The sequence below is a fragment of the Camelina sativa genome, chromosome 18 (genome assembly GCF_030686135.1).
Source record: "Camelina sativa cultivar CO46 ecotype springtype chromosome 18, ASM3068613v1".
Lineage (NCBI taxonomy): Eukaryota > Viridiplantae > Streptophyta > Magnoliopsida > Brassicales > Brassicaceae > Camelina > Camelina sativa.
Window position 1 is genome coordinate 21,202,314 of NC_141897.1, and position 27,182 is coordinate 21,229,495.

Consider the following 27,182-nt stretch of genomic DNA (forward strand, 5'->3'; position numbering starts at 1 on the left):
TTGTGATTAATAAGTGAAACGACTAATTGAAATGGGACTAGCTGGAGTAAAACGTACGGTGCAACTTTTCCTATCACATACTATGTCATAGATCAGAACCAATATATTTTGTTGTCCGATTTCATTACAAAAGCATAAAAAATAAACGTCTTAGCAGCCATATTAATACAAAGGTAAGGTTTTTTTTTTCAGTATTAACAACCGTTATTGCTTAATATGAAATCTAAATACAATCTAAAGTATCATTATAAGCTACAAGTTGTACATGTGTCTTTTAGAGGAAACGAAGTACTGGCTCAAATAAACTGATAACACTAGATAATAAGGTTAAATTATGAAAAAGAATGACTTGCAAGTTACGATTTATGATAACTTAGGAACCCTTTTTATAACCCGACCAATTGTTTTCCTAGTAAATTTATCTCAAAAACATAATAATTACAAAATAATGAGTCGACAAAATCAACATTGTTGTTGGTTCGAAATAGCTTTTGCCAAACAATTAATTAAATCTAGTGTGAAGGTGTTTCATATATGACTTACAAGTTAAAATTGTTCCTAATGATTTTAGCGGTGGGAGTAGGTTGGTTTACAAGATTGCATTCTCTGTCTTTGTCCCTACTCTAATATGAATACGATCCATGCCTAATTTTTCAAAATCCAAGTTTTCTTCCAAGGATTATAAACATAAAAGTTTTATTTCATGTAATAGTATTTAGCAATCTAGTTCATACACGCATATTAGAATAGCCATGTTTATAAACCACGTTAGAAATATTTTAATCAATCAATATTTTCAATACAATTTATTTATAAACAAGCGAGTGCCAATTCCCAAGCAACAAGCCAAAAAAGTAGCACAAGTGATAATGCAGAGAGGCTTTTCAAGAAACATATGAGGGCGACAACAGGAGATGCAAAACTTTACTGATGAAGCCTCAGAGGCTTTTCAAGAACCCTCATTAGGCTTTTGTTTTTACCATTCAAGCATTTTTACTTTAAACGGAAGGCTTTGGTAAAAATGGTTTCAAATTATTGGTTTGGCTAGTTTGGATCACAGATACATTAGTTACACAATCGATAATCCTCCCAAAAAACGCTATTAAGTACTAACCCATTCTCTAGACTAATCTTGTTCCCACATTTTTTTTTTCAAATCACTTTCACTAATGTTCTTCCAACAACCAATTTGTCAGGCATGAATTGGCCTCGCCCCAGAAGAAGAAAGCTGCACCATCGCCGCGTATTCACGCGCCCACGAGTCATAGTGAACAATCTCTTCAAGAGAAGGTGATGTTACCAACTCGTTACGATGTTTATCGCAAGTTAATTCCACAACCTTGAAGATATCCAAATAGCTTATCCTGTAAACAAAAATGAGAATATAAAAGTCATTCTTGATTCATTTCAAGAGTTTCGTTTGAGATGCCTAAAGAGAAAACAAAAGTCTTACTTTTCATCAATGAACATTTCAACGGCTTTCTCATTGGCGGCGCTGAGAACTCCAGTCATTGTGCCTCCAGCTCGTCCAGCAGCATAAGCAAGATCCATGGATGGGTATTTCACATTGTCAGGTTTCTTGAAAGTCAACGAACCGAGTCTGCCAAAATCCACAATTGTAATCAATCAACTTTTGATTTTAGGTGCTGAATGCTGATAGATAGGGGTGTCTAATGATCCAAACCAAAACAGTAGCCAAATAACCAATTGCAAAACCAAACGGAAGACCGGTTGGGGAATCTTCAACTAAGCTTAGCTTCACACTTGATTAACAGAGAGTATATATATGTGGTTTGCTTACTTGCAAAGGTCAAGTCTTGGCCAAGTTACTTCAGAACAAGGAACCCTATCGGGCCATGACATGGTGTAGAGAATTGGTAAACGCATATCAGGCCAACCCAATTGAGCAAGTACAGATGAATCCTGTGGAACAAAACAAAATACATGTTATACACATTGAAACCGGAAGACAAAAAATGCAGTTATTTAGTTGTCAGGCAAGACCTGTGTTTCAATCATGGAGTGTATGATACTTTGAGGATGAATGACAATCTCTATATCGTCATACTCAGCTCCAAACAAATAATGTGCTTCGATGACTTCAAGACCCTGTTTCAAGAAATCAAGAATTTATCTACCTTGATCAAAAGGTACTTTTAAAAATCAGAGTTTAACTTGATGAGAAAATGATCTTAACCTTGTTGAAAAGTGTAGCTGAGTCCACAGTGATTTTCTTTCCCATGTTCCAGTTTGGATGCTTCAACGCATCCGCTACTTTAACATCCTTCAGCTTTTCAACAGGCCAATCCCTATTTCAAAATCCAATGAACATTTTCCATTAAGCAAATGAGAATTGAGAATTGAGAAAAAAGTCTATTGCAGAGAGAAGAATATTGAAACAAACCTAAAAGCTCCACCAGATGCAGTCAAAATTATCTTGCGCAGAGCGCCTTCAGGCAAACCTTGAATACACTAGAGACCATAAAAGAAGAGTTTTCACTCAAATTGCCAGAGGTAGAAATTGCATCAAGACCAATACTTAAAACTCAATATGAAAGTTGAGGTACTTAAATTCTAATGTGAATTATGATACCTGAAATATAGCAGAATGTTCAGAATCTGCCGGAAGAATCTTAACATTATGTTTGTTGGCAAGGGGAAGCACGAATGGACCACCTGCGATTAATGTCTCCTTGTTTGCAAGAGCAATGTCCTTTCCGGCTTCAATTGCAGCAACCGTAGGCTGCAGTAAAAACAAACAACACGTTTTATCACTTTACTTTCTTTTTCCTATTCTCTCAATACGGTTTTAGTAACAAAAAACTAGAGAATATACCTTTAGTCCTGCACAACCTACTATTCCGGTAACAACAGTGACAGCTTCAGGGTGTCGAGCAACCTGTTGATGAACATAAGTAAGAAATCGATGAGGATATAAACTTTGTGAAAATCTACACTACAATCAAAACTAACAAATGCACTAACTTCAATCACTCCTTGCTCCCCTGGAATAATCTCAGGTTTGTAGTCCAAATCCACTAATGCCTCTTTAAGCTCATTGATCAATGACTCGTTTCTAACAGCAACCAACGCAGGTTTAAATCTCCTTACCTGCCATCATTCAAAAGAGAGTAAAAGAACCATAAGTGGTCTGAACGTGGAATTGGAGCTGTAAGTTATGACCACATGAGTCAAAAATATACCTGATCAGCAAGGAGAGTAACATTGGAACCAGCAGCTAGAGCCACAACTCTAAATTTGTCAGGATTCTCAGCCACAATATCCAATGTCTGCAAAAGGAAAGTTCTTATCCATAAAAATGATCGTATAAAAACTCATTCTTCTTCGTGCATTAGTCATCAAAACAGAAATTATAGTCTGGTCCTACTCAAAAACTGGACAATAATGCCTTAATCTAAAAACTAAACTCATCTGGCAAAGAGTAAGAAGAAACCAAAGAAACAGATTAAAAAAAAAAAAAAAAAACCTGAGTGCCAATAGAACCAGTAGATCCAACGATAGAGATAGGTTTTGGTCCATCCCAAGATTGACGAGGCGCCTCAGGAACAGCTCTCCCAGGCCATGCTGGAGGAGGAGAAGATTGCTGCTGCACTTTCACTGAACACTTGATTCCTTTTCCAAACCCTATCCCTTGATTCCTCTTCCTCAAACTAAACCCACCTGTCAAACAATCAAATTTAAACTCTCGAAGCTAAAGCAACCCCATAAATTCATAAATTGAAGAAATTTACAAAGAACTGGGTGTTCCAGCCAACTGGATACGGATCATTCAACACCCAGATGGAAAAATTCAGACGAGCCTAAGTAAAACTAATGAAAGTTTGAAACTTTAATCGAAAAGAGAGTTGACCAAGGAAGAGAGGAAGAAGAAGAAGAAGAAGAGACCTGGGAGTTTAGGGATTAGATTGAACCTGGAGGTATCCAAGAAAGAAATAGCAATGGATTCAGCTGGAGATAATGAGTTAAGAGTCATCATCAGATCAGTCTCTATTAAAAGATCGAATATTTTCCAGAGAACCGCACTACTCTCGATTATCAAAGAAAGAAGAAAAGGAATCAAAGATATAAACAGTGTTGAGAATGAGAGAGATGAATCAGATAAGAAAAGAATATGGATTGGTAGAGGGATCCTAGTAATTTGAATGGTACCAAACAGACTTTGACATTATTTTTTTTTAAAGGATTTTGTTGAGCATATTAATGTATTCCACTTTTTTACAAAGAGCTACCATTGTTAAGGTAACGACAAGTTGTAATTGGTAACATATCCGGTCTTCACATTGTTCCTATCTATTTTATTTCTTGTTAATATTAGTTACTTTAATATAGTAGTTAATAATATGCATTTAAAGTGTTAACGATATTTCTCTTAAAACGCAACAAACGTGTGGGTAATTTGATAAAATGTCTATATTGACAATAGTTTTTGAATTTTTTTGATAGGGATATCTTATTATATGAAATTAAATATGTTTGACTAACATGTTACATGCTGTAACAAAATTACAAATACACATGTCAAAATCTTAGTTTATTTATCTTGACATGTAATTATTTTAGTTTAGATCTTGACATGTCTTAGAAGTAGATATGGTTGACTAACATTTTACATGTTGTACTAGATTTTAATCCGCGGTACACCGCGGGACAATTTTTTTAAACATAATATATTTAATTTTTTTTGTTTAATTAATTTTGTTTGGATTGTTAATTATTAGAACAATAATAAGGGAATCAAATACATAAATATGTAATTTATAAGCTATTGTCTCGTTAAGTCACAATACTACTAATAATTTAATTGTTTTACAAAATTTTAGTTAAATTACCTGATTTAATATTTTTCATAATCTAATATTAGTAATATTGGCTAAATAATTAAATGAGGATTTAACTCGTGTTTCAAGAACAAATTAATAATATTTTATATTTATACTAATGTTAATTCAAACCATCATGTATATATAAATATTCCGTTTCTAAATAAAATATATACTGAATTAAATGTATGTCCTCTTGCTAAAGTTAAATATTGGTGAATATTGGTTTTCTAATCATTCTAAAATTGGATTTTAGGTTTAAAAAATTTATTAATGTTAATATAATTATGGAGATTATAACATTTTTTGACAAATCTGTTGTATATCATTTAAATTTGAGAGATTCTAGCATCCATAAAAATAGTTTTCGAGATTTAATGGGTAGAGTTAGTTGTTTTTTGAAAAATCATAATATATAGATGTTCTTAAGATTTTTTGGCAATAAATATAACAAATGTTGGTCAATTTAAGAAAGTTTAGTATTTGAGTTTATCTGCAATGTTATTTATGGAATTGTTTTAGGGGTTAATAATGTAAGAAAAAAATTAAATAAGTAAAACTAAAAGGGCATAAACCAAAATGTACTTCAAAAATAATAATATAATTAAAAAAATTACAATCCACATGTCAAATTTAATTCGATCTTGATATGCATATAATATTTTGTTATAATTTTATTGAAAAGTACTTCGATTCTTTACGAACAAAAATAGTATAAGCATTTTATCAAGAAAAAAAAGAAGATAATAGTATAAGAATTTTCTATATTTCTGATTAGAGTCATGTATGTTCGATTGTTTGATTAAAAATCTTGTTGTATACTATTAAGATCACCCGTTGAAGAAGATTCTATTGCATTGTATTTTGCTTGAATGGTGCTTTATTTTCTTCTTTTTTTTTCGAAGAAAATAATGATTTACCCCATAAAAAGGAGAAAATAAATGTGTATTACAAGAAAATAAAAAGAAGATAATATAATTTACTTCACTTAAGTGGGTAAGCGACTAAGGGGGAGGTATTGGTTTAGGATTTAGAAAGAATTTTAATGACTTTATGTTCTTGCTGATTGTTAGAATCATAGAAAATTGAAAGTTAAAAATGAAGGATTCTAAGAGATTGTTTAGGAAGTTTTTTAAAATCTTGATGATTTGTTTTTTCTAATCTTGTAAAATCTTTCTATTTGATGAAAGAGTTTTCATGACTTTTGTTATGAAGGAAATGATATAAAATCTTAAACCAATAACATAAAATTTGAATTCATTAACAATCCAAGATTCTTTTGTTTTACTTGAATAACATAAAACTTTTAATGACTTTATAAATCTCTTAATCCAATAACACTAAATTTATCAAGATTTTAGATAACTTTTTATAAATCCACAACCAATAACACCAAATTTTTAAAAAGTTTTTAAAAGTCTTGATTGAATAACAACATATTTTACTTAACTTTTAAAGTCATTAAAATTTTTTCTAAATCTTAAACCAATACCTCCCCGTAAGCGTTGTTTAATGTTTATGATGATGACTCTCTCTCTCACATTATAGTAGTGTTTCGTGGATACAGAGATAAGATAAAGCCATAATGGTAGATGAGTCAGTAATCAGTAGTGCTAATTAATGGTCAGTCTGAGTAGACCAAGTGTTACGTTAACTTGGCAAAACAGGAAAGGAAGAACGTAATATTTATTGGGTTTTTTACTTATGGTTAACTTGTTTCATCCCATCAAACTCTTCGAATTCCTTCCCAAATCATGATGTATGCATGTAACTTTTTCTTCACACTCTTCGGAAATCGGAGACTGAATAATTGCGTTAACTATTGGGAAGACAAAAACACACACATAATTAGGGTTTACTCATCTCTTCTATATATATATATATGTGAAGACTGACTAGTAAATGTAAATCCAAAAAAAAATATATATTGTGAAGACTAGTAAACCTAATTTTATTACCTTATAATCGATAATGGTTGGTAAAAACATTCTCTCGCAAAAGAGGCAACGTACCGAGAATGAAACACGATCGGCCAAGTTGTCGGATCTTGATGTTCTTGATTGTCCGGTTTGCTTCGAGCCGCTCACAGTACCTACCTTCCAGGTTATGTTTCCAATCGTGCATTTGATTTTGTTTCATGTGGTATTTTGATTTCCTTTTGTTGGGTATTAATTCTAATACCGAATAAGGTTTTAATTTTTAATTTGATTGTAAAATCTTTTTTTTTTTTTTTGCATGTCAGTGTGATGATGGACATCTAGTTTGCAGTTTATGCTTAGCCAAAGTGAGTAACAAGTGCCCTGGTCCTGGGTGTGATTTACCCATTGGTAATAAGCGATGCTTCCCAATGGAGAAGGTTCTTGAAGCAGCCTTTGTTCCTTGTCGAAATGCTGAGTTTGGTTGCCCAAATACTTTCTCTTATGGGAAAGTGTCAAGTCATGAAAAGGAATGCAGCTACTCTCAATGCTTTTGCCCTAACCTCGATTGCAATTACATTGGCTCATACACCAGCATCTACAGTCACTATATTTCTAGCCATCTTTACGAAAACATGACTTGTTCCTTTCGTTCGTCTGCCCTTGTTCGGATAAACATTAACGAAAAGGTTTTAGTTCTTTATGAAGATATGGAGAAACTATTATTTGTGTTTCAGTGTTTCAGGGAGAGACATGGTGTTTATGTTACTCTTCGAAGTATTGCATCATCAACTCCAAAAGAGAAGATTTCGTACTGGCTTTCCTGTAGTGCTGATGGACACACACTTGCTTACAAATCACCAGAAATGAAGAGGTTTCTTGAAGTGAGTTCTCATCAAATCCCCGAAGAGAGTTACATATTTTTCCCTAACAGATTTTTGTGTGGTGAAATGTTGGAGATGAGTCTTTCCATCGTGATTTTCGACGGAGAGTGGCTCTAGATATTATTTGGTTTGCCGTTGAGACTAAAGAGACTATAATTATTTGGTTTGTAGTAGTAGTAGTACAGTATTGTACCGTACCTCCACTCTTTGATTTATGGATAGAAATATAAATCAGACGACGCCATTACCTCCTCTTCGTTTGATCTCACACAGGAGATGCAAAACTTTACTGATGAAGCCTCCGAGGCTTTTCAAGAACCCACATTAGGCTTTGGTAAAAATGGTTTCAAATTATTGGTTTGGCTTTTCCGGATCACAGATACATTATTTTTACACAATCCATAATCCTCCCAAAAGCGCTATTAAGTAATATTAACCTATTCTATACACTAATATATATATATACACACCCATTCTATACACTAATCTTGTTCCCCCACCTTTTTTCAAATCACTTCCACTGATGTTCTTCCAACAACCAATTTGTCAGGCATGAACTGAACCCGCACTAGAAGAAAGCTGCACCATCGCCGCGTATTCACGCGCCCACGAGTCATAGTGAAGAATCTCTTCAAGAGAAGGTGATGTTACCAACTCGTTACGATGTTTATCGCAAGTTAATTCCACAACCTTGAAGATATCCAAATAGCTTATCCTGTACACAAAAGTGAGAATTTAAACATTCTTGATTCAATTCAAGAATTTCGTTTGAGATGCCCGAAGAGAATACAAAAGTCTTACTTTTCATCAATGAACATTTCAACGGCTTTCTCATTGGCGGCGCTGAGAACTCCAGTCATTGTGCCTCCAGCTCGTCCAGCAGCATAAGCAATATCCATGGATGGGTATTTCACATTGTCTGGTTTCTTGAAAGTCAACGAACCAAGTCTGCCAAAACCGATTCAGTTTCAGTTCAATTTATCTAAACAAACTAAAACCAAACTGAACTAGATTAGGGAATTTTTCTTGGTGGTGATTAAAATCTCCAACTAAGCTTAGCTCCACACTTCGGAGAGTATATATATATATATATATATGTGTGTGTGTGTGTGTGGTTTGCTTACTTGCAAAAGTCAAGTCTTGGATAAGAACAAGGAACTCTTTCGGGCCATGACATGGTGTAGAGAATCGGTATACGCATATCAGGCCAACCCAATTGAGCAATTACAGATGAATCCTGTGGAACAAGACAAAACACATGCGAGACAGATTTTTACCGGAAAGACAAAAAATGCAGTTATTTAGTTATCAGGCAAGACCTGTGTTTCAATCATGGAGTGTATGATACTTTGAGGGTGAATGACAATCTCTATATCGTCATACTCAGCTCCAAACAAATAATGTGCTTCGATGACCTCAAGACCCTGTTTCAAGAAATCAAGAATTTATGTACCTTGATCAAAAAGGTACTTTTAGAATCAGGGTTTAACATTGAGGAGAAAATGATCTTAACCTTGTTGAAAAGCGTAGCTGAGTCTATAGTGACTTTCTTTCCCATGCTCGTCCAGATTGGATGATTCAACGCTTCAGCTACTGTAACTTCCTTCAGCTTTTCAACAGGCCAATCCCTATTTCAAAACCCAGTTAACGTTTTCCATTAAGCAAATGAGAACTAAGAGAAAAAATATATGCAGAGAGAAGAATATTGAAACAAACCTAAAAGATCCACCAGATGCAGTCAAGATTATCTTGCGCAGACCGCCTTCAGGCAAGCCTTGAATACACTAGAGAACATAAAAGAAGAATTTTTACTTAAACTTCCAGATGTAGAAATTGTATCAAGACCAAAACTTATGTCAATATGAAAGTAGAGGTGCCTAAATTGTTTATGTTAATTATGATACCTGAAATATAGCAGAATGTTCTGAATCTGCCGGAAGAATCTTAACTTTATGTTTGTTGGCAAGCGGAAGCACGAATGGACCACCTGCGATTAATGTCTCCTTGTTTGCAAGAGCAATGTCCTTTCCTGCTTCAATTGCAGCAACCGTAGGCTGCAGTAAAAACAAACAACACGTTTTATCACTACACTATCTCTTTCCTATTCTCTCAATCCAGTTTTAGTAACAAAGAACTAGAGAATATACCTTAAGTCCTGCACAACCAACTATTCCGGTAACAAGAGTTACAGCTTCAGGGTGTCGAGCAACCTGTTGATGAACATAAGTAAGAACTCAGTGATGATAGAAACTTTGTAAAAAATCTACACTAAAATCAAAAGAAATGCACTAACCTCAATCACTCCTTGCTCCCCTGGAATAATCTCAGGTTTGTAGTCCAAATCCGCTAATGCCTCTTTAAGCTCCTTGATCAATGACTCGTTTCTAAGAGCAACCAACGCAGGTTTAAATCTCCTTACCTGCCACCATTCAAAAGAGGGTCAAAGAAACATAATGTAGACTTTTTCTCGAGATCACTGACGAGGCATAAAGCTAAGCAAGAACCTGATTTCTCTGGACTGATTTGCTATACTATTAGTTTACAGTATATTATTATATATGCTACTATCATTGAATTGAGAAATAATACAGATTACCAAGTGGTCTGAACGAGGAATTGGAGCTGTAAGTTACCACATGAGTCAAAAATTTACCTGATCAGCAAGGAGAGTAACATTGGAACCAGCAGCTAGAGCCACAACTCTAAATTTGTCAGGATTCTCAGCCACGATACCCAATGTCTGCAAAAATGAAAGTTCTTATCCCCATAAAAATGATGCAACAAATAACTCAGTAACATGCTGATCCAATGATGTAAAAACCTGAGTGCCAATAGAACCAGTAGATCCAACGATGGAGATGGGTTTTGGTCCATCCCAAGATTGACGAGGTGCCTCAGGAACAGCTCTCCCAGGCCAGGCTGGAGGAGGAGAAGATTGCTGCTGCACTTTCACTGAACACTTGACTCCTTTTCCAAACCCTCTCCCTTGATTCCTCCTCCTCGAACTAAACCCACCTGTGAAACACTCCAAAGATGTAAACTTTAAAACTCTCGAAGCTAACTGGATACGGATCATTCAATACTCAATACTCAGACGAGCCAAAGTAAAACTAATGAAAGTATGAAACTTTAATCGATTTGAGAGTTGACGAAAGTACCGAGAGTAGAGGAGAGGAAGAAACCTGGGAGTACTTTGAACCTGGAGGTATCCAAGAAAGAAAGAGCAACGGATTCAGCGGGAGGTATTGAGTTAAGAGTCATCATCATATCAGTAGTCTCTATTAAAAAATCGAATATTTTCTAGAGAACCGCGCTACTCTCGATTATGAGAGAGAGAGAAAAGAAAAAGGAATCAGAGATTTTATAGTGAGCCGAGAGAGAGGATAAATCACATAAAATAAAATAATATCTTATGTGATTCGTAATTTATATGGTACCAAATTACCAATAGACTTTCACATTATCTTTTAAAGATTTCGTGGAGCATATTATTTTTATTTTTATTTTTCTTTTTCTTTTGGGCTAATCAAATATTAATTTATGGAAGAGAATTTTTTGCTTTCATAATTTTCAAAATTTACATTTAAGTGTGGTAGTTGATAAAATGTCTATATTGACAATAGTTGTTTTCATCACAATTTTGTGATTTTTTCCGTTGGTGATAAGCGATGCTTGCCAATGGAGAAGGTTCTTGAAGCAGCCGTCGTTCCATGTGGATTAATGCTGAGTTAGGTTGCAAGGAGAGTTTCTCATATGGAAAAGTCTCAGTCAAGTCATGAAAGGGAATGCAACTTTTGTCTATGCCCTTGCCCTAACCTCGAATGCGATTACACTGGCCCATACAACAGCTTCTATACACACTTTATTTGTAGTCATGAATCATGATCACAAAGGCGGAATATGTAGAAATTTAGGTGCTCCTATTGGGATAAAACATGAGCGAAAAGGTTCTACTTCTTTGGGATGTTTGTGGTACAGTGTTTCATGGAGCGACATGGAGTTTATGTTAACGAGTATTGCAAAATCTGCTCCATCGCGTACTAGCTTACTTACCTTATTGACGGGAAACAAGATTACATACTCAATCACACCACAAGTGAAGAGGTATGTTGAAGTGTATTCTCAAATCCCCGAAGACACTTTCATTTTTTGTGCCTAACATTATATTGCGTGATGATGAAACGGTGGACGTGCACATTGGCACATTGTATTGATTATTAAACTTCCGTGGTATGCGCAGGCTTATGCAAGGTTTTAAAAAATTTTGTATTAATTTTTTTTATGTAGAGTTTATCTTTGTTTTCTTTTAATTGTGGTAATCTTGAAAAATATAATTTGAGATTGATTGTTTTAATATTTCACATATATTTTTTTATTTTATTAAATACATGCATGAACAATTTTCTTTTGAGAGATTTAAATATTCTACAATTCTTGTCTAAAACTTCATAAGAAAATATTTCAAATGAAAACTTGATCTAAGGATGCATATTTTGTAACAAAAAGTTTTTTGGTTGAATAAATTTTATATTCATTCCAAAAAAAAAACTTAAGTATTTAGATATATTCATACTTAAGCTTCTCAATTAAATACTATGAAACACTAACATTTTCTTTTATCAATAATTGCAGCTTGGCTAACTCTTTTAATAGATATAATTAAGATAGACATTTTCCTTTCATGTTACCTCTTCAATTTTTTGAATATAACTCTAGAATTTGGTTTTTACTAAGAATTTTATTCAGTTTTCTTTTTGACAACTTCTAAATATTAGAATATGAAAACTAACAGTCATGAATTTATCCAAATATCTTCTTCTTTGTCTATGTATTTTTCTAAACTAATATTCTACAGTTTTATTCAACTATCTTCCATTTGATAGTGAACAAAACCCCAATTTTCTTTATATATAAAAATTTATTTCTTTTGGGACAAACTTTCATGAATTTCTCTATAATATTAACTAATATCTCTATCACTGCTGCAACTCTTCAAACTATTGTAAAAATTGTAATGCCTAAACCATATGCCCATACATTCATGGTTTACCCCATGTAGAAGAAGTGGCGTTTTGATTCACTCCCGATGCTTTTTTGTCTTTTGACTTTTGGTGATCTATCTATTTTCTTCGAACATGTTCTAAACCTCTTTAAATTTCTTATATAAATATTGAAACTTTTTGTGATATAAAAAAAGAATAAAATATATGAAACATGTTTTATGTTCCTTTAAATTTAGGTGTGTTTGTTTTTAATAAGGATAGATATATGTGATTCTTCCCACTATTGACGTGTCAATCCAATGGAGAGAGTGACCATATTTTATAGTATAGATTAGGAAGAGTAACTAAATTAAATTAATCCACTCGTCTTGTATGTTATGGATGTTGATGATGTTTGTTACAATTTTAGTATTTCTTGAAAACAATGGGCCCTTTAAGGCCCAAAATGATAGAGATTAGAGCACAAAAAAAAAAAAAAAAATCAGACGACGACATTATTATCTCTTCTTCGTGTGACCACCACACAGTCACCAAAACACGAAAAAGAAAAAAAGTCTGCGCCTCGATTTGAGCAAAACCTGATTTACTCTCTCATCATCTTCATCGTTCTCTCTCTCGAACGATTTTTTCTTTTTTTTTTTTCCCCTCATCTATAGTCCCTTTTGCCGCTTGGATTATTCCAAGGTTGGTGAGCTGCTATGGCAACTCATCAGCAACCACCAGCTCCTTCCGACTTTCCCGCTCCCGCCGATGATAAATCCCAGATTTCAGGTTCAATTTTATTTCCTTAGGTCTCAGGGAACAAATTCTCAGTGGTTTTTTGCATTACGATTGCATAGTTATGGGTTTAATTGATTTAGTTAGCTCGAAGTTGATGAGTAATTGGATTCCATTATCTAGTGATTGATTTTTACTAATGTTCTTGTTGATAAATGTGTTGTTGTTTACGTACAGAGGCTACAACAAAGCCTGCTAATGAGGTTCAGCAAGCTACTACTATAGCTCAGGAAACTTTTAAGCAAGATCCTCCAACATCTGTGTTTAAAAATTCTGAACCAATACGGGAAGATCAAATTCAGAACGCTATCAAGTTCCTTTCGCACCCGAGAGTTAGGGGGTCTCCTGTTATTCATAGAAGATCTTTTCTTGAGAGGAAAGGTCTCACTAAAGAAGAGATTGACGAAGCTTTCCGCCGTGTTCCTGTAAACCCTTTCTCCTTTCCTTGCTTCTTTTTTTTTAGGAACTCTCATTCCTCTCCTAGTTTCAAAAGCTTACATCTGTGATTTATTTGTTTTTATAGGATCCACCACCAAGCTCGCAGACTACTGTTACAAGTCAAGGTAAACTAAGCGAGGACATGTATTTGTTTGGTTGTTCCTATGATGATTACTATACTGGAAGCTTATTTTTATGTTTCTTACAAGCAGATGGACAGCAAGCTGTGTCAACTGTTCAGCCACAAGCTATGCAGCCTGTGGTAGCTGCTCCTGCTTCACTCGTTGTCACTCCACAGGCAGCTTTTCTCTCTCGGTTTCGCTGGTACCATGCTATTCTTGCTGTTGGTGTACTAGCAGCTTCTGGTGCCGGAACAGCTGTTTTTATAAAGGTATCGTCAACCTTTCCCCCATTATATGCAGTTTGTTATGCTATGCATCGAGTAAATTGCTGCTGATGGTTAGGCCATTAATCAAATGGAAGCAGACTGTATAGAGTTCATTGTTCTTAGCTTAGGTAATGAATTGCATAACTCTCACACTCTCTGTTTCAACTAGACCACCAGAATATAGTTGCCAAAAACTTTGATGAAAACAATGCAGTAAGAGTTTGTTAGGGTGTCAGAAACTTGTTACTGTACCTTTATTACTGATTGCTAGACGTGTTTTAACGCTATGCAACTTTATAGTATGAGTCTCCTTCTACACAATCAAAATCTTTATATTGAAGTGACATTTGTTTGTTTCAGAAATCTCTCATACCCAGATTTAAATCCTGGGTCCAAAGAATTATGTTGGAAGAAGAAGCTGACCCTCTGAAGAAAGCTGATGCTAAACCTAGCTTAGCTGAAGAAGCAGTAGCTGCAGCCAAAGCTGCTTCTGCCGCTGCTTCTGATGTAGCCAGGGTTAGTCAGGAGATGATGATAACAAAGAATGAAGGTAGATGTATTTCTGCAGTTTATAATGTAGTCAGAGTATCTCTCTTTTTCTGTGACCATTTCTGGACTTTTCTTGCATGTTCCTTCTTATCCTCTAAATTCAAATCTGTACATTGCTTCTTTCTCAGAGAGGAAATATTTTGAGGACTTAACACACCTGTTAGGTGTCCAAGTACAAGAAATGAAGTCCTTGAGCAACAATATCCGTAAGCTCGAAGGTAAGTATTAAGTCTCAGTATTCATACAATTTAAGTTTGAACAACTCTTATCAAGATTCATTGAGGGTCTAGTTACCTAATGTTTGGTTGATCGTAAGAACCGTTGTTAAAGCTTCTTGATCTAAAGAGGATTCTACTATTTCTCTTTTTTTTACTTTCAGGACAATCCAGCAACATTCCAAAGATTTATTCAGCTGATCAAGAGGTTTATAATGCTTCAGTCACTGCAGCAAGGGTGAGTCTTAAAGTTTTGGTTTGTTAAAACTTTGATTCATAGATTAGGGGATGACAACCACAAAGAAAACCCAAAAGCACCCCAAAGAGAACAGTTTTACTTCCTCCCTGATTGCTGATAGATCTAAATTGTCTGATGTATACCCCATGGAAAACCGCACAACTTGAACTTGATAATTAACTAATAGAATTACGTATCATAATGCTTTTTGTAACATTAGGAACGTTGATATGTGATGCAGAAACCGTATACAAATGGCAGCAATGTTGATTATGACACACGTTCAGGTTCTCTCTCTTACTCTCTCTGGATCAATCTGCATTACGGTTTATTGTTTTTGGTTAGATTAATCTTTCTAACTAATGGATGATACAGCACGATCTGCATCTCCTCCTGCGCCTCCAGCTGATTCTTCTGGGCCCCCTCATCCAAAGTCATACATGGATGTAATGTTCTGAAACCTCCTAAGTTCGCTGCATAATCATGGATTTATAATGAATCTTATCCTTTGAATTCCTTGTAATCTTTGTAACATTTAGTTGAATATTGCTGATGGTGCAGATAATGTCTATGATCCAGAGAGGAGAGAAGCCTTCAAACATTCGGGTAAGCTGACAACTACAATCCCTTCTGGCACCTTTTTTGGACTAACCGTAATTATTTGTTATGACAAACGTATTGCACTTTAAAATCTACAGGAGATTAATGACATGCCGCCCAATCCGAACCAACCACTATCAAATCCACGCATCGCTCCCAAATCTAAGGTACAAACTGAAGATGTCCCTGAATGTTAATTTAAAGAGAATCTTGGCCAAATGTGTGGAACTGAACTTATTATCAAGATTTCTTAAACTCGTCTTTTCTCTTGTTAACAGCCATGGGACAATGGTCAAGCACAGCAAGACGAGAGTTCAAATGGTCAATGGTGGCAACAGAAAAACCCTAGATCCACGGATTTCGGCTACGAGACAACAACAGCGGCACGTTTCACCACTAACCAGAATGAAACAAGTACAATGGAACCAGCAGCTTTCCAGAGGCAACGGTCATGGGTACCTCCACAACCACCTCCAGTTGTCATGCCAGAAGCAGCTGAGGCCATTCGCCGTCCTAAACCACTAGCTAAGATAGACCAAGAAGCAGCTGCTAGTGATGACCAGACAGGTGTGAGCGATGAGTTACAGAAGATCACTAAGTTCTCTGAATCTGGTGGTGATGGATCAGAAAGTATCCAGATCACAGAGATACAAGAAGAACCAGAACAGCAACATATCATCCCAGAAGGAAATTAAAAACAATATAATTAGCTTCTCTTGATACTTTCTATACATTTAGGTCTTGGGATTTATTACCACCTAGTCACCTACCTTCTATTAAATAATATATATCTTGCTACACAAGTAAACTCAGTCATTCGATGTGTGCTTGCCTTTATTTTCATATATATTAAAACTTGTAATCTTGTATCACACATTACCATTCTAAGCTATAAGAGAGACTGTACATAGACGATATAGAGTAACATTTGGTTCCAGGCACGGCAACACAACAACTAGGAGGAAGCGTGAGTGAAGAGCCTGTAAGAAGAAATCAAAGCGCTGACGGCAAACGCTCCAAAAGCTAAAAAAGAAACAGCGATGGAAGCGGTTGCCATCTGAGTAAACTCGTCTTTGCCCCAATTAGAAACCCAATCATCAACTCGAGTCGCAGCACACGAAGACGCCGACATTAAAAGATATGCAACAAGCTATAAATCATCAGAACAAGAAACGTCATTAGAAATAGCCTTAAAACAAATTGCTAAATGTTTAAAAAGCAAAACACTCACTTGATCCATGGAGAAAACAAATAAGTCGTGGAATCCACAGTTTATCATATAACTCTCTTTGGCGACGTAGCAAGCAGCGTCACAAGCTTCAAACGCAGAGTAAACGAATCCTATAACGTTCACAGCCAAACAATACCTGCAAAAAAAGAACAAGGTTTGTGTTGATTCATGATCTGATTCATGATCTCAATTCTGAAAAGCTGTGAAGAAGAACAGAGAGAGAGAGAGAGAGAGAGAGAGAGACCTGTACTCTTTGTAGCGATCATAAGAATCGCCGCTCCAACCTTGAGTTTTATCAGCAGCCATGATCGAAAACGAAATCACACACAAGATTACTTCGGTAATTCTAAACCCTAGCGCCGTCACACTAACTAACTCGTCTCTCCTCGCTCTGTTCACCGTCGTCGCCGTCGTCGTTCCCAATTCTCCGCCGTCAACCTTCCTCGTCGTAGTCTGTGTACCATTATCTTCTCTCACCCAGCGATTAAACACTACCATAGACGACGGAGACTTATCAGAAGAAGAATTAATCGGAGCTCTCGCATTCCTCTGATGTTGTCGTCGCGGCGGCGGATACTGAGGAGGAGGAGGAGGCGGAATTGGAGAAGGAAGAGGCGAGAATTGATTGAGCTTGTTACCGTCGGATACCGTCGCCGCCGACTTAGGATTGTCGATTTTGAACGGAGATCCTTCAGGAGAAACGTAACGGCTTTCCGGTAAATCTCCGGCATCTGATAACGGAGAATGAAATCGAAGAGGAGAGTGTGGTGACTCGTTGTAACTATGCGCTTCCGAGTTCGATGACACGGTTCGCTTCATCTTCATCGCCGATTCGGTTCGATTCGAGTTCTCCGATCTCGGAATTTGAAATTATTTTTTTTTGCAGAGAGCTTTAGTGTTTGTTATGGGAGGTAGTGTGAGAGAGAAAGTGAAGGGAAGAGGAAAAACAGAAACTTTAATTTCTTTTGTTTTTCCCGGCAATATAAAAGAGAGAAGAGAGACACTCACTTTTAGATTTCTTCGTGGAGAATTAAAACCCCAGAATGATCCAGTGTGACGCATGTCTATTTGTACCTGCACCTAGATATTGTTTAACCATTTATATTACGACACGTCAGCTTATAACGCAAATTGAATGTTCCAGTATGACGCATGTTCTTGTGCACCTAGGTGTTACCAACCAATGATGTTGTACCGCGTATAGTTTATGACGTGATCATAAGATGTTTTTGATTTTTTTTGTTTTTGTTTTTAAGTGCATGTGTTTGTTTGATTTTTATTTGCTATTTTCACCATCCATAGATAGGTTACATTTTCTGCTTTTCTTTTCTTATCAATATTTATATATACATATATATATATATATATTGCGAAGTTTTTATGATTTCATTTTTTTTGGGGGTATAATTTACAAATCAAAAACACAAGCCGATAGTACTTTGAATAAAAATGAGCACAAAAGTTAAAGGTAGTCTAAGAAAAACACATAAAGAAATAAGAGAATATACACCAAGACGAAGACGAAGCTTAAAGTAAAGCATCATTGATCATCACTATCAGTTTTGTATTTTCATTTCAATCGTGTCAAATCTTTTATAGTTTTTTGAGCATTCCCTTTTTGAATCAAATGTCTTCTATCTTTAGATTTAAAATAGTTAAATAAAAGTAAAAAACATATCAAAAGCATTTTTTTGCCTTTTGTTCTTTGTTTAAAGCACAAAGCAACCCACCCACTCCTATTTATTTTACCTTTTTTTTTTTTTTTTTTTTTTAAATGTCTTTACCAAATGATTCTTTCAAAATCCATCGTCACAACACTTTCTTAGATTACTTACTTTTCCTTCCGATATAAACGATCCTGAAAATAACTAAATAAAACTTCGTGAGTTTTGAGGGAAGATAAGATTTTTAGAAGAGAGAAATTGTGGTTGTTTGCGCGCGTCTTGGACTTGTTGATGTAAACTCTAAGCTTGGGAACCACTTAAATAAGAAATTTATAGTAAACTACGCTTGTTAAGATTTTTTGTTTCTTAGTAATTGTTTTGTTCGTAAAAGTGTATGTAATTGTTTCTTAGTATATTCCACTGCAGATATCTTTGCCGCAATGTATCCTTAATTGTTTTATTCTACTAACAAGTGTATATTGACTTGTAGAACCAATAGAACCAAACTTACATTAGTCACAGTTTGGTGGGTTTGTGCATTTATATACAGCAGAAGCAGGTTGCTTATAGACAGGAACGCTGTTTGCGTCTAACAATCTTACTTCTCCTGGTCCAAAATACAACTCCGAGTGCCTTCGTAGGTCAAGGCCTTGAATACCAGCTTGTAACACAGATAAGTTGTCTGAATCAGGCGAAACAATGACGATGGTGTCCTCTGAGTATTGAGTCTCGAGAATGGACATAAGCTGCGTCACACGCACGAATACATCTGCTACACTCTCGTTGGGCGTACCGTCGCTTATAGGAGGAGGCTTTGTCTTCATCGATATCGAGTCCAATGCATACACCTGCAGAGAAGATGAAACCTTAATATTCTTCAACCCTAGCTAGGCTTATGTTTCTTATAGTCTCAATTACATGTTTAAATGTGATGAAATTGTTGAATCTTTACTTCTGAAATGGAATCTAGCTTCTTGCCTTCGTAAGCTCCTAATCCACGAGCATCGAGGAAGCTATATTCTGGAATGTACCATCACAAAGATTAGATTCCATAGTTATAACCTCACTTGAAAAAGAGTAACAGGACTAATGGAACTATATTACCTGCGACTAATCCCATTGATGGAGGCGATGATTTCAGCAGCCTGATAAGCTCTCTGTGTAATGGAAGGCCAAAGCCAACAGTTTCGATCACAAGCTCCCATTGCCTTCAACTGTAACGCAGCTCTCACAGTCTGCTTCTTACCTTTATCTGATAATCCGCTATCAACCGATGTTTTGGCCACCGGGTTTGTGTTGATGATCCCTAAGCTTTCGTAATCAGATTCCCCAGCCCTCACAAGGTAATAACTTGAGTCAAGAAAAAAACATACATTGTTTATTATTAGCTCACAAGGATTAGATAGATATGATTCAAATCAGTGTCAGTTAGATCTTCTCTAGAAACAAAATCAAGAGCTTTGTAAAGTCATAGATCAACTCTTCACTGTTCAATTTGAAAACAAATTTGGAATCTGACCAAAACACAACACCTTCAAAGCTAATTACACTTCCAAAACTTAAATCTATCAAACTTAACTTAGTGCTAAGCAAAATAGCGAAGATACAAAATACACATTGTTGTATACACAGAAACTCAAAATTAGGGTTTTCGAAAAAAGTGAATTACCGATTAGAGAGACGGAGAGGCGGCATTTGAAAGAGGCCGCGTGCGTTGGCTGGTGCGACGGTGAGTGATGGTGTGGCAATACATACGGAGAGAGTCTTGAACAGGTCTCGGCGGGTAATAATCTGCGGCAAGGATAGTAAACTCAGAGGAATTTGATACCTTTCCGACGACGGAGGAGGATGTGCGGCGGTGGTAACCGCCGGCGATGATGATAACATAATTCAGTCGTCATCTCAAACGGTATCTCTGGTCCTCCGCGTTTTAAGGGATACAAAAAAAAAAACTACAATTGTGAACCGCACATTCCGGTTTTGATAATTTGGTTCGTTTCTAAATTTGAATCGAGTAAACCGGTAACTAACCACATTGTAATAGACTCGGAAGTAAATGACACATTTAACCCCTGATATCAGGTTTATTCATATCAGGTTCAGTTTTACTAAACAAAAACAAGAGAAGAGAAGCTCTGTTTATTACTCTGTTCTTATTAACATCAAATCGTCTTACAGTTTCGAGAAACAATGTTATAAAGTAAATCTATTAAACTTTGAATTAAAACTAAAACTGTAACAAATTACATATACAGTCGTTTCAATTAAAAAGTTACAATCATGTTTCCACTAGTTCATTTTTTTTTCTTAATAGGTTTCCTTCCACATAATTGTAATAAGAACTTTACCTCACTTTTGATTCTATCTTTTTAACCTATCGATGAAGCACCAGTGGACAAGGAAATAGCTGATGCAATTGTTAAGCCTGGCTAAGTTCGATTCCATCGTTGGAATAACGCTTTTCATGATCATCTTCATCGTTCCAGTTAGTTGTTTTATAGTAAGTTGCGTATAATATAAGTTGGATTATTCCTGATAGCGCTCCAAGACTATTTGGAACCTGTTTTCATGGAAGATAATTTAGCTCATACAGTACATGGATTTGAGTTTTTTCTTAGAAAATATGATGAGGGTTGAAATGAAGTTTTGTACCAAGATATAGGGGTCGAATTTAAGACATGCATAAATGACCCAAACGACACCGTTCGTGAGGTTGGCTAATGAAAGGAAGAAGGGCATGTACTTCACGCTCTTTGTCTTTATCACAAGTTTCTGCTCCACATTAACTAAATGTAAGTAATTCACGAGAGACAAAGAGAACATACTAAAAATAGTTGATGATAGTAGTAGTAGTAGCGTATCCAATTTTTTGCGTTTCCGTGATTGATGAACTAAATTAGTCTAGCTAGAAACAGCATACCATGACGGTGAGAGGAGCAGCATACATGATGACGTTGAAAACAATACACATGATCCCAATTAGCATAGATCTCTGTTTTGTTGTATGCAAAAAATACAATGTGCAGAAGATCACCACCGTCATGAATATCACCTCGATCACCATAGCTATTGTGATCTTTCTCTGTTCCATATATATTCACAACTTCCACATATCAAAAACTATCCCAATCAAAGTATAATTATAGAAGGACCTAGCTATACGTTGTATCATGCGTGTGACATAAATTGAGGAGTTAAAAAGGCTTACGCGGATAGGCGAGGTAGCGAAGATGAAGAAGATGGTGACGTAAACGAGTTCCATGAAAAGACCAGTTCCATTAATGGTGATGACGAGGAGACTGTCGGGTTGGACGAAAGGAAGTCCGTAAAATGTCCACATCATGCAGTTTAAAACCGTAGCTACGTATGGATCTGGCTTAAACTCCGACACCGATTTCATCTTACATATCTTCACAATCGTTGGTCTGCATATAATTTCACATATTGTTCATTGCATGCATTAGCTTAACATCGTAGTTCATGCAACAACAAAAAGATTTTATGTATCATGTGCTTACATTGGAGCGCAGAACAAGCCGAAAGATATCACGTTTCCTATAAACATATAACAGACAAAAAATCAAGAAATTATTAAGTTTTAATTTGTTTTGTTGATGAACTAAAATGTTGCATGTGTTTGATTAAAATTTTGTGGAGGACTTACCGATGATTCCGACGACCGTCCGGGCTGTATGGGCGTCCGTCATTTTTTCCTTTTGTTACTACGAAAGAAGATTTCTTTTATCTTCTACAAATTTTTCCAAAGAACTAATATATATATTTGGGAAAATAAAAGGAGAAGAAAACCAAAAAAATATTATAAGATGATTTGGATTCTTCTTTTCGATCGATGATGCTTGTATATATATTTCTTTAGTGCCTTTAGTTTTTTAGTTTCTGATTTGTGATGAGTTTGTTTTGTTTTTGTTTGATGAAATAGCTTCTTTAGTTTATTTTTTTGTGTGGATTTCTGGGTTCTGTTTTTGTTCTTGTTTTTTTGTTTTTTGGTATATGGATTTTTTTTTGGTTTCTGTTTTATGAAGAAGAAAAAAGAAAAAAAAAATGGAATTTAATAGCAGTCTGTGAAACAGCAGAATCTGGGTAGAGTAACAAACGCAAGACACGTGGTTTCAAATTTGAACCATGAAGCCGTTGACTCCGCTCGTACCCCATGCATGAGAAACACCCGGCTCTTCACTCACATTTAATACCTCTCTCTCTCAAACTAAATTACTAAATTACTATCTTTATTATTTCATCAAACTTATGAAACATTCGATTTACATCATAATGAAATCAAGTGCATACTTCTTTCATTATAACACGACGGCCACATGACTAATAGAGCTGCAAACGAATTGAATCAAGAGTCAAGCCGAAGAGAAACAGAACACACAAGCCTCAAATTTTCAATGTGAGGCGCATCTATAGTCGATAGATTTGCTGACTCGAAAATTCTAAAGTGATCTCTCATATATAATATTGTTGATTCAATAAATTTCCTTTTATATACGTAAGTTGGGATTTTAATATCTAAAAGCTATGGGCCGTAAAACAGGGCTGCTCGTAAACTCTCTTTTTTGTTTTTTCATTATATATTGCGGTTAATAGAACGAACATAGCCGAGAACAAAAAAATTAGTCATAAACCCTAGTTAATTAGGTTTATCTTCGACTACGTATTATGTAAAGTGTTATGCTTCGTTCAAGATTCATAAAATAGAAAACCGACACCATGAAGAGAGGAAGCCAAGAGAAGAAGACCTCACGATCTCCAAAACGACAACGTCACAGCAAAATCTCCCACATAGAAAAGTCAAACGGTATCCATATCCCCTTCGAATAACCGATATGCTCTCGAAACTCCCAATTAAGTCACTTGTGAGGTTCCAGTGCGTATCGAAGCTGTGGTCATCTCTTATCACAGTCTCGATCATGACTCGTTCATTATTCTCGCCCTCTACTTATCCGACGAATGATATAGCATTCATATACCCAGAAAAAGACAGTAGGTATACATTAAATCGTGGGCTAAGTTGTGATTTTGAGTATCCATATATCCGAGGAGTATTATGTAGTTGGTCAAGCTCGAATTATGACGATACCACCAAGAGAGAAACGATTTTATTACCGGAGGTAAAAAAAGACTTTAAAATGGAGCAGCTCATGTGATGGATTGTTTGGGTATGATCCAGTTGAGAGACAAGTTTTCACATTAGTGGGAGGTCCAATGAAGCAGCGATGGAAGAGACTTGACATCCAAGGCATTTGGAATCGCTCTCCAGAAGCAAGGAGTACTGGTTTATGCATCAATGAGTTTATCTATTACATTGCACATGTAGAAAAGAATGATGCGGAGTTCTATGAATTAGTGAGGTTCGACCTTAGACTCGAAACGTTTGTTCATATCCAGATGCCCATAACTGTGCAGATGAATCAGCTCAATGAGGTGAGTTTCGATGAATTGGCTTTGGTAAACTACCAAGGGAAATTAGGATGCATACGTTACAAAAAAGGTAGTGCAGAGATTTGGACTATGGAAGATCATATCGAGAAACAAGAATGGTCATCTAAGATTATATTATCCAATCGCTTATTAGAAGATGGTGACTGCATCGGTGGAGTCACTCCTAATGGTGAGATTGTGATAATGCCAAAGACACTTGTATCTGGTCGACGATGGGGCGCCTGCTGTTATGATCCGAAGCAAAAGAAGAGTTATCATCCTTATCCTATTGGAAAGGAGGAATCAAATTAAATCTCAGATGTGAGTTTTTACGCCCGGATCACATTGTTCAACTCGTTCCCTTAGTTTATATAGTCTTTATAATTAATATACCTTTTTTTTAATCACATTTTGTTTTATAAAAAAATATTTATTTGCACCAGCCTAAGGAATTGTATGACAGTTTTTTATGATTCTCAATCCTACATGTATAAGGGAGGTTTCCCCTTCATTACCGAAAATTTGTCTTAAAGATTAAAATATTGATCTTTAAATTTTAATCATAATTATGCTAACATATAAATTAAAGAGTGGCATGTAAACTCGATTGATGGTTATAGTGTATATTTTTTTAAACTGATGGAACGTTTGTTGTGTTATCTCAGAAACAAGTTATTAATTGATCATATCACTTAAAATCTAAAATGCATGTAACTGAAAGATAACAAAGAACCATAGAAGACAATAAATTGAAAAACAAGGTAACAAAGAAAGACACTAGCTAGATCGAGAAACAAAGTAACAAAGAGGCGAAAACAAAGTAGTGAAGGCAGCATCCTTAAACCCGCCTACAAGTAGTTAATTTTCTCTATCTATAATATCATCTTCGCCCAGCACTTCCCCATTGAGGCACGCCTTCCAATAGTCTCTAGCCCTATAAGTATAGCATAAGACAATAATAAATCGAGAGTCAAACAAGAAGAATAAAATAAGCCATAATTGTATAATATAGAAAGTGGAATCTTGAGGATGTTTACTTACCAGATACTGCGGACATTATCGAACTCTTGTTTGTATTCTTCCAATTTCGTGGAAAGAAGAACAACGAAATTTGCAGGAGTTGATATTGATGATACAAAAATCCGGTAAAGATGATCATCTTCTTGGCACATAGATTTTATGTGGTTTTTGATTTCTCCGCGAAAACTTGGAGCGTCAGCGTCGAATACCATGGGTGGAAGCATCCACAAGCATGCCAACAACCTTACCGTCTCTGTTCTTTTCACCGAGATGACCGAATTCATCTTTTTACGAAGGTGTCGCATCTTTTGATAAAACTTACTGGAAAGTGTGGTTAGCACGGTAACTATTGTGGTTAGGAGCTCGTTATCTGAGTCTTCGACGACACTCTTGGAACCGACCGCACTGATCAGTAGGAGGAAGAGGATTAGGGAAAGGTTCGTCTCCAATGCTTGCAACCATAGTCTTGAAACCTTCATCAATCTCCCTTACCGAGCTTGAAAAGTTACCGATCATCGAAACTGCTACATTAAGTCTCGCATTTATAAATCGTTCATGAGCTGCACAACCACTTAAGCACCTTCTTAAATGCTTCAGAAAATCCGCTCTAAGAACATCACCATCCCAAACAAGTTTGTCTATGACCATATCGTGTGAGAACATGTAATAGACAATCCAGCCGAATAGAAGATCAACGCCGATCAAATCAGATCTCGTATCTTCAGGATAACAAAACAAGAGTTATTATCCTTATTATATTGGAAATAAGGAACTAAAATCTCGAATGTGATGAGTTTGTACGCCCGGATAACATTTGTTCAACTCGTTCCCCTCAAGTTAATAGTTTTTATAATAATTAAACTTTACTTTATTATATGAAAGAACAATTCTTAGGTTCAATTCTAACCTGAACCTCTTTGTTCACTTCTACTTATTTTAGCCAATGAAAATCTGACATGTCATAATATATTTAAGAAGATATTCATTCATCTCCTTAGGGCATTCCCATCGGTCAACTTATCAAAAATTGAGATCTTATATTAATTTTATTAATATTTTAATATAATACTATTATTTAATTTAATTGACCAAACAGACGATGACATATCAGCAAAAAAGAGTCATACTAGTGTCTCAATACCTCTGAGACATGCAATCTCTCTCCTCACTTTTTTATATTAAAAAGACAGACATCATCAAATGTGGGGTGAACTTGCTCTTATAAAATAAGGAAACAAAATCTGTATATATTATTATAAAATTAAAAACTTAAATCGTTTATTTATAAACTCAAACCGATATATAATTTCATTATAATTGTAAAATCTAAAACCTAACCATCTCATTTGTAAACTCAAACCAACATATAATTTCATTCTAATTGTAAAATCTAAACCCTAACCATCTCATTTGTAAACTCAAATCGACATATAATTTCATTCTAATTGTAAAATCTAAACCCTAACCATCTCATTTGTAAATCCAAACCGACATATAATTTCATTTTAATTGTAAAATCTAAACCCTAACCACTTTATTTGTAAACCCAAACAACATAAAATTTCGTTTAATTGTAAAATCTAAACCCTAGCCATTTCATTTGTAAATCCAAACCGACATATAATTTTGTTTGAATTTTAAAATCTAAACCCTAATCACTTTATTTGTAAACCCAAACCAATACATCGTTTCATTCTATAGAAGATTTTGATTGGTTGAAAAAGAAGAAGTGAATAAAAAGTTTCACTAAGTATTTTTCTTTATAAAAACTGTTTGACTATAATTAAGCAGAACACCGATTTTGGATGATTCTTAAGTTTTCACATTGAGAGATGATCCAAAGTAGCAATGGAGAAACATCGAAGACTTAATATCTCCAGTAGTCTCCACAAAATTCCAAAACCAAAGGTAATGTTGACTTGGTTTGAGTCTCGACGTCGTCCAGATACCGAATCAGTCACGAGACATTATTG

At 35.4% G+C, this 27,182-nt stretch overlaps 7 protein-coding genes, 1 long non-coding RNA gene and 1 pseudogene across 11 annotated transcripts; 3 read left to right on the top strand and 6 right to left on the bottom strand.

The window, feature by feature from the left end:
- Nucleotides 1-1,011: 1,011 nt before the first annotated feature.
- On the bottom strand, nucleotides 1,012-4,313 carry LOC104762412 (1-deoxy-D-xylulose 5-phosphate reductoisomerase, chloroplastic). Its single transcript, XM_010485690.3, has 12 exons — nucleotides 3,907-4,313; nucleotides 3,488-3,681; nucleotides 3,204-3,290; nucleotides 2,986-3,111; nucleotides 2,837-2,899; nucleotides 2,594-2,743; nucleotides 2,405-2,472; nucleotides 2,198-2,309; nucleotides 2,005-2,109; nucleotides 1,802-1,923; nucleotides 1,454-1,600; nucleotides 1,012-1,364 (listed from the first exon to the last, which is right to left on the bottom strand). Exons 1-12 carry the CDS (start codon nucleotides 3,995-3,997, stop codon nucleotides 1,193-1,195), a joined length of 1,437 nt encoding a protein of 478 aa, XP_010483992.1. The 5' UTR covers nucleotides 3,998-4,313; the 3' UTR covers nucleotides 1,012-1,192.
- Nucleotides 4,314-6,679: 2,366 nt separating this feature from the next.
- LOC104763638 (E3 ubiquitin-protein ligase SINA-like 11) lies at nucleotides 6,680-7,895 on the top strand. Its single transcript, XM_087498723.1, has 2 exons — nucleotides 6,680-6,944; nucleotides 7,084-7,895. Exons 1-2 carry the CDS (start codon nucleotides 6,813-6,815, stop codon nucleotides 7,756-7,758), a joined length of 807 nt encoding a protein of 268 aa, XP_087354849.1. The 5' UTR covers nucleotides 6,680-6,812; the 3' UTR covers nucleotides 7,759-7,895.
- Nucleotides 7,896-7,971: 76 nt separating this feature from the next.
- Nucleotides 7,972-11,105, bottom strand: LOC104762411 (1-deoxy-D-xylulose 5-phosphate reductoisomerase, chloroplastic). Of its 2 annotated transcripts, none has more exons than XM_087498722.1 (12): nucleotides 10,824-11,105; nucleotides 10,463-10,656; nucleotides 10,295-10,381; nucleotides 9,935-10,060; nucleotides 9,789-9,851; nucleotides 9,546-9,695; nucleotides 9,358-9,425; nucleotides 9,155-9,269; nucleotides 8,961-9,065; nucleotides 8,766-8,878; nucleotides 8,443-8,589; nucleotides 7,972-8,356 (listed from the first exon to the last, which is right to left on the bottom strand). In XM_087498722.1, the coding sequence occupies exons 1-12, from the start codon at nucleotides 10,906-10,908 to the stop codon at nucleotides 8,188-8,190; spliced, it is 1,422 nt and encodes a 473-aa protein (XP_087354848.1). In that variant the 5' UTR covers nucleotides 10,909-11,105; the 3' UTR covers nucleotides 7,972-8,187. The 2 variants fall into 2 exon arrangements, with proteins under 2 accessions (XP_087354848.1, XP_087354847.1); XM_087498721.1 differs by having other exon boundaries at nucleotides 10,800-11,079.
- Nucleotides 11,106-13,079: 1,974 nt separating this feature from the next.
- Nucleotides 13,080-16,759, top strand: LOC104762413 (peroxisomal membrane protein PEX14-like). Its single transcript, XM_010485692.3, has 12 exons — nucleotides 13,080-13,415; nucleotides 13,599-13,846; nucleotides 13,945-13,984; nucleotides 14,072-14,250; nucleotides 14,608-14,797; nucleotides 14,925-15,014; nucleotides 15,176-15,249; nucleotides 15,491-15,536; nucleotides 15,625-15,695; nucleotides 15,811-15,855; nucleotides 15,948-16,016; nucleotides 16,128-16,759. Exons 1-12 carry the CDS (start codon nucleotides 13,343-13,345, stop codon nucleotides 16,542-16,544), a joined length of 1,542 nt encoding a protein of 513 aa, XP_010483994.2. The 5' UTR covers nucleotides 13,080-13,342; the 3' UTR covers nucleotides 16,545-16,759.
- On the bottom strand, nucleotides 16,659-18,120 carry LOC104762414 (CASP-like protein 4A2). Its single transcript, XM_010485693.3, has 3 exons — nucleotides 17,325-18,120; nucleotides 17,081-17,216; nucleotides 16,659-16,999 (listed from the first exon to the last, which is right to left on the bottom strand). Exons 1-3 carry the CDS (start codon nucleotides 17,903-17,905, stop codon nucleotides 16,805-16,807), a joined length of 912 nt encoding a protein of 303 aa, XP_010483995.1. The 5' UTR covers nucleotides 17,906-18,120; the 3' UTR covers nucleotides 16,659-16,804.
- A 1,079-nt stretch (nucleotides 18,121-19,199) lies between these two features.
- On the bottom strand, nucleotides 19,200-20,720 carry LOC104762415 (uncharacterized). 3 transcript variants are annotated; one of them, XR_015588682.1, is made up of 4 exons: nucleotides 20,414-20,713; nucleotides 19,832-20,094; nucleotides 19,697-19,764; nucleotides 19,200-19,592 (listed from the first exon to the last, which is right to left on the bottom strand). XR_015588682.1 is itself a non-coding variant. In XM_087498725.1 (4 exons), exons 2-4 carry the CDS (start codon nucleotides 19,862-19,864, stop codon nucleotides 19,257-19,259), a joined length of 420 nt encoding a protein of 139 aa, XP_087354851.1. In that variant the 5' UTR covers nucleotides 19,865-20,094; nucleotides 20,414-20,720; the 3' UTR covers nucleotides 19,200-19,256. The 3 variants fall into 3 exon arrangements, 2 of the variants coding, with proteins under 2 accessions (XP_087354851.1, XP_087354850.1); XM_087498725.1 differs by having other exon boundaries at nucleotides 19,849-20,094; nucleotides 20,414-20,720; XM_087498724.1 differs by having other exon boundaries at nucleotides 19,697-19,757; nucleotides 19,849-20,094; nucleotides 20,414-20,675.
- Nucleotides 20,721-20,867: 147 nt separating this feature from the next.
- Nucleotides 20,868-22,852, bottom strand: LOC104762416 (bidirectional sugar transporter SWEET5-like). The gene is made up of 6 exons (XM_010485695.2): nucleotides 22,409-22,852; nucleotides 22,263-22,299; nucleotides 21,953-22,169; nucleotides 21,665-21,826; nucleotides 21,397-21,516; nucleotides 20,868-21,304 (listed from the first exon to the last, which is right to left on the bottom strand). The coding sequence occupies exons 1-6, from the start codon at nucleotides 22,449-22,451 to the stop codon at nucleotides 21,164-21,166; spliced, it is 720 nt and encodes a 239-aa protein (XP_010483997.1). The 5' UTR covers nucleotides 22,452-22,852; the 3' UTR covers nucleotides 20,868-21,163.
- Nucleotides 22,853-23,478: 626 nt separating this feature from the next.
- On the top strand, nucleotides 23,479-24,391 carry LOC104762417 (putative F-box protein At5g62060; annotated as a pseudogene).
- Nucleotides 24,392-24,861: 470 nt separating this feature from the next.
- LOC104762418 (uncharacterized) lies at nucleotides 24,862-25,725 on the bottom strand. Its single transcript, XR_015588491.1, has 2 exons — nucleotides 25,231-25,725; nucleotides 24,862-25,123 (listed from the first exon to the last, which is right to left on the bottom strand). It is a non-coding gene; the product is annotated as an uncharacterized LOC104762418 (long non-coding RNA).
- Nucleotides 25,726-27,182: the final 1,457 nt, after the last annotated feature.